General features: G+C 37.4%; 1 protein-coding gene across 1 annotated transcript in view; it reads left to right on the top strand.

The window, feature by feature from the left end:
• POLN (DNA polymerase nu) overlaps positions 1-12,828 on the top strand; it is a 106,629-nt gene that overhangs the window by 88,092 nt on the left and 5,709 nt on the right. Inside the window, exon 22 of the mRNA XM_074865607.1 lies at positions 5,445-5,512. Coding sequence (XP_074721708.1) covers positions 5,445-5,512 — 68 coding nt within the window. The remainder of the gene's footprint in view (positions 1-5,444; positions 5,513-12,828) is intronic.

The raw sequence follows: 12,828 nt of genomic DNA, 5'->3' as shown, positions 1-12,828 counted from the left end.
TTAGATGATCTCAAACCTGGTTTTCTCTTACAGTGGGCAGTTCTTCATTCTCCCAGTGCCTGCCTTTACTTTGTGTGTCTTGGGTGGTGTGGCTGAAGCACTTCCTGGTGCAGACTGAGGCAAAAAAGTCATTGAGTACCTCAGCCTTCTCCATATGCCAAGTAACCAAGTCTACCATTTCCTTCCAGAGTCTTCCCTAGTCTTTTTCCCTAGTCTTCCTTTTTCCTAGTCTTCCTTTAATCACTGATGTACCTATAGAAGCTTTTCTTGTTGCCCTTGACATCCCTGGCCAGATTTAATCCTATCAGGGCTTTAGCTTTCCTAACCTGATCCCTGGCTGCTCGGACAGTTTCTCGGTATTCCTCCCAAGCTACCTGTCCTTGTTTCCACCCTCTGCAGGCTTCCTTTTCGTGTTTGAGTTTGTCCAGGAGCTTCCTGTTCATCCATGCAGGCTTCGTGGTGTTCTTACCTCACTTACTCTTTGTCGGGATACGTCGCTCCTGAGCTTGGAGGAGGTGATCCTTGAACATTAACCAGCTTCTTTGGATTCCTCTTCCCTCCAGGGTTTTATCCCATGCTACTCTGCCAAGCAGATCCCTGAAGAGGCCAAAGTCTGCTTTCCTGAAGTCCAGGGTAGTGAGCTTGCTTGTGCACCCTCCTCGCTGCCCTAAGGATCTTGAACTCCACCATTTCCTGGTCACTGCAGCCAAGGCTGCCCTTGAGCTTCACACTCCCCTCCAGCCCCTCCTTGTTGGTGAGAACAAGGTCCAGCACAGCACCTCTCTGTGTTGGATCCTCTATCACTTGGAGAAGGAAGTTATCATCAGTTCATTCCAACAGGAAGCATCTTAAACTATTTTAGTCTGGGCTCTCAGTCCGGTTCTTAGTCAGAATAAGGTGCCCTTAATTCCTTATAGAATCATAGAATCAATTAGATTGGAAAAGACCCTTAAGATCATCGAGTGCAACTGTATTATCCTCTTAAAGCTTTCCCAGTTACCTAATTTTAAACCTTATTTTAATTTATTTTCTGTTCATATGCTTAAACCAACCAGTTAGATGTAATATGTGAGCTACTCTCAGATATTTTTTAAGCAATATACTTGGCATCTTACACATATGCCTTAGCCCTGCCTTCGTGCTGTTTGCGCTTAGTTAGACCTCCCATGGGAGGGGCTGTGGTGAGGGATAGAGAGAGCAACTGAGATTGAGGTGAGTCACTGAGATTGAGGTGAGTTTTAAGGGGTCTGAAATGGCATGTGGTGGGTCCAGCTTGCCTGCTACCAAATGATGGAGTAAATTAACCAACAGTTAGTCTGTAGGAATTCATTGATGATTTATATTTTGTATTATCTTCATGCAGACCAGTCTGGAAGACAAGTCCATGTTATGCTTTGGATGTGTTAACAGCAGAAAAATTCCCCCGTTAATACAAAAATGTATCACAAAAATGTACAGAGGACTATTCTCTGTCTAATTTCAGGTATCCAATGTAGGTAGCTGTTTTAGGAGGTGGTACCCCCACAAAGCCGATGCAGAGTTGGAGTTTTCCAGATGTCAGTTCAGAACATCTAAGTCAGAACCTACCTTCATCCTTTGACTATAGGAGCATGAATTTAATTAGTCTGAGCATCTCTTGGCACATTGTAATGGCCTGAAACACAGCACATGGCTGTTAAAAAACAGCTTCTGAGAAAGACTGCTATGACGATCTTGTCTTTTTTTTCCTTGTCCTGCACTGTCCTCTTCTATGGAGTATTCCTACAATAGAGTCTGCAGCATGTCATGCCACAGCGCTCTCATTTGCAGTTTAGACAAATGTTGTTTCCTTTAATGGTAAAGAAATACAATTGCTTGCCAATAAGGTAATAGCTGTTTTGTTGAAGTCCGTTCAATAGTGTACTTATTTCTAGGCAACGCATTTGAAGTAGTGATGGAAAAACTTGCCATTCTGTACTTTAGAACACAGAGGTCCAGATCTGGAATCTATTGCTTTACAGTAACAAACAAAATCCTCGTTTGTTCTTATATTAGACAAACTGGCCTGGTACTAGGAAAAAATATACTATAAGGAGGCAATATGGCCTCATAAATAGAAAACTATGAAAAAAAAATCTTGATAGTTTAATTTGTTTTGGCACATATAAATCAATGATTATGATATAGTAATGATAACTGGCTGGATCCATTGAACACCTGGGAAGTTTAGTCTCTGTATTGTTTCATAGGAAACTGGAAGAATGATGTAGTGTTGAAGAGAATAAAAAAGATTTTCTTTTTAAAATTTTATAGTGTAGCGTAATAGTTTAAGAAGGATATTATGATGTCAAAAAACTGATGTCAAAAGCCACCTTCAGACTGGCAATTACAGAAATACTTCTGCATTTGGAGGTGCAGGTTGTAGCAGTATCTCCATTCCACACCACAGTCATACTCAGACGCAGGTTATGTTTCTCAGTAGAAGAAATCAAGTGTGTATTCGTCAAAAATCATGCCTAATCTGCAGGCAATCAAGAAAATAGCTAATAAAATATTAGCTTTTAAATCAAAGGCATTCTTATCATCTGTATAACAAGAAAAATACTAGTCTCTGCCTTGTTTGCAGTTTCTAATCTAGTTTACCATACCTTTTAGCAAGAGATAATGAGAGGAGCTTGCAATTTCAATATTCCTTCAAAGTGAAGATGATTCAATTAATCTATTAAGCAAAAGTATAGGGGTTTTTTCAAACTTCTTTCACTCAAGGGTGGGTGGGTGCATGCACTGGCATGGTGAAAGCTATGAATTTCGAATGTAAAAATTGCTTTGATTTTTTCTTTCATCTGCATTGGTGTCAAATTGAGTTCTTCCTTCTTTGGAACAGCATATTGCATGCAAGTATTATTACTTTAACAACCCTGAAAAAATACAGGTGACCTTGTACTGTAAACCTGCAAGAGTAGAACCCATTAGGTTGATGTGAGGTGAATAAGAAAAAGAGATAAGAGATCATAAAAAAAAATATAGCTTGTTTGATGAACATTATGGAGGAAATAGAGTATACCAGTCTACTTCTTGGCGTCAAGCTAGGAAGTCATGTTTAGCATTAATTAAAACTTAATATCTTTTATTCGAAAATAGAAGTGCATTAGAAATACTTATTTCTTAGATGTCGCATCTCTGAGTTAAATATTATCCCCATTTTCTAATTGTGCATTGCTTAGAAGGAGAGCAGCAGAGCTAGACAGAGAACCAGCAATGCTAACTTCTAGTTCTCTATTTTAGCAGACAGAATATTCTGAGCTTCAAATTAACCACTAGATGTTTAAGATGGAATAGATGTAATTCTGCAACTCCGTGCTGTTCCTCAGTTAACTGGCAATATAACCGAGCTGATAGGCAGTGCTATTCAGGATGATAAGCAATGAGAAAGAGGATGGAGAACTGAGCTGAAATAGCTGTGCTGCTTTCAGCAGATGAACTGGAGCATGTAGAGTTGTGTCAAGTCTATTGTGCTGTCCAGAGAGAAATTTTGAGTTCAGTTCACATTACTTCCACAGGTTTTCTGACACATAAGGTGGTCTGACACATCTCTGTCTGACACATCTCTGGTCCAACCCTGCTCCTCCTGAACTCAGTTTTACTTTTAGCGTGAAGATGAGGTGATCAGTTGATCCAATGCTGAGTGGTTTTGAAAATCCAATTATTTTTCCTCCATTCCTAAATCCTGATAAATTTATGATAAAATTTTTAATGTATATTGTAAGTTCTTCTAAGGAAGGACTTTTCCTGCTAAATATTCAGAATTTGTTTTAATCCTGACTGAAGTCATGAGACACTACTCTGGTACAAATAATAACCAGTCTGTCACATTTTTATTGCACTGGTTTAATCAATGCGATTATTTTCTCTTACTCCATTGATTCACAGTATATTCATATTTAATGTTCACAGTTCTTTCTGATTTATATCTTTTTACTTGTCATTTCAATGATTGTAAGTAATCTCTTGCTTTAATTAATTTACTTGCATTGGAAATTATAACTTTTCATGTAAGTGTATTCTCTTGCTACAGATGATCCTGGTCTTTTTATCTGTTTCTTTTTGTATCCTGTGTTCCAATTTCCTATTAGAAATATGTTAATCTGTTTCACTCTGCTTCTGACTGTGTTGTAAGTGACTAATAATTTAAGATCTATTATTAGAGCTTACCACACTGTTAGTCAATGTCACATTGTAATTTAAGGCAGTGTGAAACTATCTTAGGATATTTTCCTGAAAGCTGTGAAAAGTTATAAGTAGTAACCATACTGATGTTTCAGTCATTTGTAAAGAATTATTTACTTGAATAACTGCTAGGTATTAAGAAAAGTCTACAGTGGGCATTTAATTTAAACATTATATACAAATTGCAAAACAATTTGGAAACAGGTGGTACAGTTTCGTGACTTAGAATCCCAGCTACAATAATTAAAGAAGTAATAAAATAAACCTAGTAGGAATGCGGTCTAATCAGATATGCAGTATTTTTCCTTCTGAGTGAGAACCACACTCAGGGATTATATGTGGTAGATTATGTCTATTCTGCCATGGACTTGATTCAATCAAACACATTTATCATTTCCATTGTGAAAGTACTTTTGCACCCAAACCAACAATTTAGGCTGCTAGTCCTGTAAGCACTGAACAATTAAGTCACAGTCCATATGCAAGAGACCTATCAATGTAGAAATAATACAGACAAAGAGAAAAACAAAGCAGCAGTATAAATTTGTTACAAAACAGCTCTAACTGAAGAGCTCAGGTACACATAGCTGTATGGCTTTCAAGATGTTACTGCTTTCAGCTGTACACTCTGTCCTTACAAAGGCAGCTGTCCTGATAGCAGAAGCAACAGATCAGATTGTGTGTCTCTGACTACATTTTCATTCTTCAACCGGCTTGTTTGTCAGCATGACATGAGAACACCTACTTTAAAAGATTATTTCCTGGAAAGGACTCAAGCCACTGGCCAACTAGGAGTGAATATTGGTCTACCAGTGAGCCAAGTACTCTTAGTATTGACCTAATTTGCATTAGTAAAACCTCCCATTTGCAACCGCATTTATTCCAGCTCAACTTGAAAAAAAGAAGCTATATTAACAAAACATATCCTGTCTCTATAATTTCTTGCAATTTTCTGCAAATTACATTGGTTTTAAGTAATACCTCGTCACATCATCAAATCCCTGATGACATTTATAAGCTAACAAGCAGTTTGGGTTTATGACCATGGCCTTTATGTTTTCAGAATATGTGGAATGGCAATCCTTTTAACTCCATTAATGATTTTTTTCATTTTCTTAGGTTGTTTATTTTCACTTTAACATATCCATTGTGCATGTGACAATGAGTTGATGATATAAATGGAAAGCACTGTTAGAAATTTCTTGCATATGTTACCTAAAGTCTCTGAAATTTTTCAGGTTAATTGCCCAGATTCATGACGAGTTGTTGTTTGAAGTAGAAGATTCTCAAATCCAGGAATTTTCAGGTAAATATAATCTCTCTTGCTCTATCTCCCCCACTCCCTTTTTTCTCCATATAACCTGTTATTTCTCATAGGATAAAGAATTAATGTAACAAGAAGCAGCACATTGATCCTCATGATTAAGAAAATGTATACTAAGCAGATTTTTCTGAGTGTTTTAAACCACTGGCTCTTATGTAGATAAAATGTGATACACTCCTCATCTGGAGTTCATCAACATGCTTATTTGTGTTTAGTTTTCTCATCAAGATTCCCTCATCCAGTGTGTGAATTCTGTAAAGCTAAATAGTAATACTTTCTCCAAGGTTTCAAAGGGTTTAGAGGGAAATAAACCAGCTTAAAAAGAATGGCTTGGAAAGTAACTTCCTAAATACTTATGGTTGGGGCCTGTTACGTAAAGTATGAAATTCTTTATGTAAGAATATAATGTACTGTAATTTCTAGGTTAGTTTACTGCTTTTTTTATATTAAGAGAACTTTATGATGGAACTTTCAAGGTTAAGGGTTAGTAAAAGTTCCTGCCTACATTTTTATCCTTTTGTCTGGCTTACTTCCAGACATTATTTCCTAAGCCAGAGTTTGTGTCTCAGCATCTGGTACAAATTTAGCTAGCAAACAAGGGCACATAGGAGGCTGTTGGGTCTCTTCTCCAGTAAGTAGTGGATTTATTCCTGTAGGCACCAAACGTTTGTTCACAAACTTTGGTCTAGTTTGAAGTTCAACAATACCTTTGGCTAAAACAATTAGCATAGTGTTGCAAATATTTTAAATGAACCAATACAGGGAATATCTTGCATTATAAGCTAAACATCTAAGAAAAAAATTAATTTCAACTTCCTGCATTGCATTCATTTAAACAGCACAATTTGCTGTATTAGTCTCATTTTGTCACTGATCCCTCTTGTGAGTATTAGTTCATAATGAGAACATTAAACCTCCATCTAATCAAAACAAAGAACCTGGGAAATATTTAAGTTCAGTATATTAGGGGCATTGTAATGAATTAGGTTAATGTATTAACATTTGACTTCTAAATACAGGAGTTCAAATCTGGTTTAAATTAAAAAAACACCATACAATTTACCAAAGATTGCAGTATCTACTCAGAAAAGGCCAATGTCTAAAAGTGCCGTAGTTTCAGAGTCAGAAAGCATAGTATATTGAATGAGATCTGTAAGAGAGCATAGGTTTTTTATTATCTTGTTTTACATCAATTTGCATTAAGTACAGAGCTAATATTATACCCAAAAGATAAAAATGATTCATGGTTGCTTATACATATAGAAAATCACAGAGTCTGCCCTCATTAGGTCAAATTCTGATCTCTGTTACTAGTATGAATTTGTAGTAAATTCAGCAAAATCAGTACTTTTCCAGTATAACAGAAAACACCTCTAGCCATCATACGAATGACAGTAATAAATTATCCTACTATAGAAACATGGTGGCTAGAGGCTTTCTTCTGAAAACAAAGAGTCCAGTTCAAATACTCAAGATGTGTTTGCTCTACACACAACAGTGTTACTAGTTTGCATATCTTCACATCTAGCTGCAGTGTGCAGAACAAACATACCTGTAAATTCCTTGTTCTGCTTCAAAGTTATCACCATGTAATTGAAGTTGCTAAAATGACCCTTAGGAAATGAACCTGAGCAGTCAAGAGGTCTGAGATAACTTGGAAATTGTCATTGCACTTAACATAGGCTGCCAAGCTTGAGTGTTCAAGATGGAAGTTTGTTTCGTTCTCCTGACTGAAGATTGATTTTTAGTTTTGTCTCTACTTTGCCCTAGGAGGCAAAGAAAAAAAGAAAATTCTGCATTACAGTAACTTTCAGATATATTCACCTCAGAATACAAGAGTGATAAAATATCTTTTCCTTAACTCTAAAGACCAACCTAACACATTAATTTCCTTCTTCATTTCTTCATTCATTCATTTCCTTCCCCTTTGTTCATCACTGGTGAGGCCACACGTGGGGTTCTGCATCCAGTTCTGGGCTCGCCAGTACAAGAGAGATATGGACAAACTGGAGAAAGTCCAACTAAGGGCCACAAAGATGATGAAGGGACTGGAGCATTTCTCCTATGAAGAAAGGCTGAGAGAGCTGTTCAGCCTGGAGAAGAGAAGGCTCAGGGGGATCTCATTAATGTATATACATGCCTGAAGGGACGAGGCACAGAGGACGGAGCCAGGATCTTTCCAGTGGTGCCTACTGACAGGACCAGAGGCCATGGGCCCTAACTGAAACACAAGGAGGTGCCCTGTAAACATCAGGAGACACGTTTTTACTGTGAGTGTGACTGAGCACTGGCACAGGTTGCCCAGAGAGGTTGTGGAGTCTCCATCCTTGGAGATACCCAAAAGCCATCTGGACACAGTCCTGGGCAGCTGGTTCTAGATGACCCCGTTGAGCAGCAGGGTTGGACCAGATGACCTCCAGAGGTCCCTTCCAACTTCAGCCATTCTGTGTTTTGCTACTGGTAAAAGAACTAATCCAAGTTGTCTTAAAAGTGACTGAAGCTGGCTCTTCCTTCAGTGTCATTAACGAGGATTTTGCTTGATCTGAGAAGGCAGAGAAAGAGTGCATCTGCACTAGCATGTAACTTCCAGTCAGAAATATGATGATGAAACAGATCTCCCTGTTGTCCCCTGTCCATGGTGTGAACAGTTTTGGTTCATATCACAGAGCAGTCTGAGAGCAGTTGACCTAGATTCCTTTCAGATGAAACTAAATAGGAAGACTCTCTTCTCCTAACCTTTTCCAATTATTTCAGGAGCTGCTAACTGAGGTAACAAATTAGGTATGTGAGTTTTAAACCAAAGGAGCTTCAGTAGGATGTGTGCTCCTAATTCACTTTAGTGATTTGAAACTCCAAATATGGTTTTCATCCCTTTACCCAAACTTCTTTCTCCTGGGTTTTTTTAAACCCTTACACTTTTTACTTTTATTTGCCGATATTCTTTAGTTGTCAGCTTTGTCTTTACATATCTAATGAGCTTTTGTCCGTTCAGAAACTAAATTACAGAATCTGCTGACTTGCAGTTTCCAGCCTGCAGCTTAATGATCCAGAGAGAAATCTCAGTTGTACAGTCACAAAGCTCAGTAAGGGGAGAGAGTGGACTTTGATGGCTTTAATGGACTACAGTTCAGTTCTGTGTTAGTCTCCTGCATTTAGTGTGATCCAAGAAGCACTGGCCTACTATTCAGTGTGTTTGCATTCTGATTCCAGTCATGCTTCTGATCTACTTTTTAAGGAAAGTAACAACAAATATATGTGCGACAGTTTTCTTTTTTGCAAATGGATATGAAATCTTAAAATACTTTTAAGATTTATAAATGAAGAACATAAAGGTAAATAGCATTATTTCAATTAGATCATAGTGCAGAACATAAGCCTTCTCAGCAGCATTTCCCTTATGGAATTGTCTCTTTTGTGTTGTTTTACAACATTAAAATGTCTATTTGCTTGTAAGACTCTCCTGAGTAGAGATTGAGAATTGCCACAAGGCAATCATAATGCTGGTGCTTTCTCTATTCCTGCTTAGAACTTCATAGGCCACAATAAGAATTTTCAGTACTTTTCAGTGTACAGAAATCCAATTTATAGTGCACCTAATAACCTATGCCCAACAGATTTTTTTGAATCTTTTGAATTTGATAAACAAGGGGCAAGCAATAAGGTGTTCTTTTTTTCTAATATCTACTTTTGCACCAAATACTGCGTGTAACTGTAGATGTTATCTGTGAAGAATACCTTCTTCAGAATCCATCACCCATAGGTTTATAGTATGCATACGGTTCACTCTGAATGGACAAGGCAAAACATCATTTATTTACAAAAAGACTTTGAGTGTACAAATTTTGACATACTTTGAAATACAATAAAGCAACTACTTTGAACTGTGTAATTTTCAACAAAGTTATGGCATATTATTTGCCTCAATTCTCTGTTTAGGACAAGAACAAGACAGCAAAAGAGCTTTTTAAAAATCCTCATTTTCTATCAGAGGGTGCCTGGAAAGATCAAATCAAAACATTTGGCAGAAATTGGTTTGGTTTTGGCAGAAGACTGTCGGCTTTACCACCAATAATCTGCCTGGTTTCTAGCCAGTTTGCCTGCCTGGCATCCTCTCATCCTGAGCTCTCTAGCAGCCCAGGAAGCAGAAAAGCAGATGATATTTTGGGAATGCCAAAAACTGGGCTCTTGGATCTGAGAGAGCTCAGCATCTCTGAGTTCTGAAGTCTGTGTAATCAGGTAGACAGACTGTCCCCAAATCAAACTGTGAGTCTGTCTAGGGACTCTGGAAGAGTATTCAGGAATTGCAGAACCCACTTTTTCATTTTGTGCAGACTATTTCTGAGACTACCTCTCCATGCTCTGTTTGAAATGCCTCTTTGCCCTTGGATTATTCTGAATGCATAGCTGCTAAAAGGGGTAATACACTTTGGGATGAAGACTGCATAATATTTTTTTTACAAAAACTACAGGGATACCTGTAGTTACAACTGTAAGGTCTGGCTTCTTATGTGTATTCCATATATACCTGCTGGATTTGAAAGGTGAACTTTGCCAGTGGTGATTACTGTGGATTGTTCCTTGTCACTATACTTGCTTAATTGCATCCATTAGTGAGAAGCATAATTAAATGACAGACACTTGGTACTTGAAATAACACATTTTTGTAGAAATATGTGTATTCCAGTACTTTGTATTCAATATCACAGTGCATTAGGGTAATTTTTAAAGGTGGTTTTTTTTTTAGAAGTCATTTATAATCATACATTATTGATAGAATTAAATAAGTTAATTTCTGCATCCATTCTTATATTTGATACATGTAAAACATACAGTTTAAAACAATTTTTCTGATATTTTACCAGGTATAAAATATTTCAGCTGAAATACTTTAAATGTAAGAAGATCAAAAGGACCAGTCTAGGAAATAAAATCAGAATAAATCAAGCCTATTTATTTTGATATTAAGATCAACTAAGATTATTACTACCTAAACAACATTATCTTAGTTTTTTTTTTTAAATCTGCCAATACAAATTTTTGGCTCATGTACAACTTCCATGAAATTTCATTTTATTCTGCTGCAATTTCCCAATTAATGGGTACTGAGGCAGCTGCATAAAAAAGTGCTTATGTTCAAAAGGGGACTCAAGTAACAGAAGAACAAAAGAATGAACTGGTCATCACAAGTTAGTGACATTTTCTGTCCCTGCCTTTTTCTAACTTGAAAAACACTGGTGCAGAAACTAAAGATGCCTCCAGATAGCTTTCAATTTGCAAAAATCCCTTTTCCATAGATCATATGTCTGGCCAGCTTTGACACGTTTCTGAAGTCATAATTTCATAGGTGAGTGAGCTTGAAAAATGTCTTCAGTTTGATAGGGACAAATAAGCTTTTGTTCCACAGCAGGCATGCATGTCTTTTCTTTGCTCCTATTCCCAACACTTTCAATAACCATATTTATTCTGGCCAGTATCAAGAAAATCTAATATATGTTAAAGCATACGTTAAATTTTCAGTTCCCCTGTGTCCTCTTCACTTTGCTGTCATTTTTTTCATACATAATATTTTAACATGACATGCTTAGCACTTACAAAGCATTCCAGGATGGGTATAATCAACAAATCTCATAATTGCTGACTATGCATTTTGAGAGATAAGTTCCAAAGGTTGGGAGAACAGCATTTAACACGTCATTGCAGTGTATGGCTGGCTGCAAAGGAACATTTTAAAATTAATAATTTATGTGCCCTAGATATACTAGATTCTTGACTGAACAGAAATAATCATTATCCCAAAAGCCTCCAATCTCAATCTTAGAAAAAAAACCCAAAAAAATTAAGAATGGTAGAGACAGATCTATTTAAACACTGTAGTCGCTTTTGTTAGTGACCACACTCTGTAATGCGCATGAGGAAAAGAAGATACAGTTGTTTATGTCTGGATTGTTTATTTTGAGCCTTGAGAAAGAGGAGAGTTTTCAAGGAGATTTGAGAGAGTAGCGGGAGAATCAGATATTATATACATATTACTAAAGAGGACCTCTCCTGCAGTTACATGCCACTATGCCATAAGGTCTCTTTTATAAATGGTCATCTCCATATGAAAAATTACTTCCACTGGAGACTGTTCCAGAATTTAATCTCACCAAAATCTAGAACTTTACATTTCCAGCCTAGTTGTATTCAGCCAGTTTACCTATTTATTTCTATGCAAAGACTGTCATTTAGTTTAAATGCTTCCTTCTTCACTGTTTACTGTCTTAGCAGACTACTGAACAGGAATGGTAACCCAGCTGATTTTTCTTGGTATTTCTGTTTTCATTATATAGTTATTATTTCATTCAAAATCTGTTGTAAAGTACATGTAGGCAAATCTTTCAGATACTTGCAGAGATATGATTTCAAAAGGCTGAAGTGCAGGCAAACCAACTTCAGAGTGCTTGAAATGAATGGTTTTACTATGCCACCCACCAAACTCTGGGAAGAGATGGAGAAGTCAGTGTGACATGAGAAAGAGAACAGGGAGCCAAACTGACACAGAAAAAAACAATGAAGAAAATGGAGCAAACCCATGCAGAGGTTTTTAATGGGTTGTCAGAGCGAATGAGGAACCATTAGGTTTGTTCACTGATGTGGCCACTTTAATCTGTGCTTTTTAAAATTTAGAGCAGTTAAGAATGCAGCAGAATTCTGAATGTGCCAGATGCATTTAAGCGAAAACTGTGTGAACCAACAGAGAAAGATGTTGCAATCATTGCTGCCATCATGAATCTCCTTTTGGGGATAACAGTTACATGGGAGAGAACTAGTCAAATTCAGAGGTCTAGAGAACTAGGGGAAAACTGGTCTAACTCAGTGCATATGCAGACAACACCCTTTATCATACCACTCCTATCTTTCAACCCATGAATCGATGCTGTTGATTTATACTCCATCTTTTTTTGTCCATGGAGCAATTTTTGTCAAAAAGACCTATTCCTCCCATTGCCCTGATGCTCTATTGCTGTTTATTTGTCTAACAGCTCAAAAAATTTTAAGTTGCACAGAGTTGAGTCTGCCCTTCATGAGTGCTTTGGTGGAACATAGAGAGCTGAGTGATTCTGCATGAGACGTGCAGGATCCAGATGTTACTCTCGCTTTGTGCAGTCGTAGCCTGGTAGGGAGCTTACCAATGGAAGAAATGTTTACCCAGGGACTGACTGGCAAACCCCTTAGCCTTCTGAAGGCATGCCACCTGGTTGGAGTGCCCCGACGTCTGCTGCATTGCTGACCTCCTGGGGCTGGCAGCTTGTTGAAAT

The sequence above is a fragment of the Strix uralensis genome, chromosome 4, assembly GCF_047716275.1.
Source record: "Strix uralensis isolate ZFMK-TIS-50842 chromosome 4, bStrUra1, whole genome shotgun sequence".
NCBI classification, from domain to species: Eukaryota; Metazoa; Chordata; class Aves; order Strigiformes; family Strigidae; genus Strix; species Strix uralensis.
Note: the sequence above shows the minus strand (reverse complement) of the source record. Positions and strands in the feature narration are given on the sequence as shown.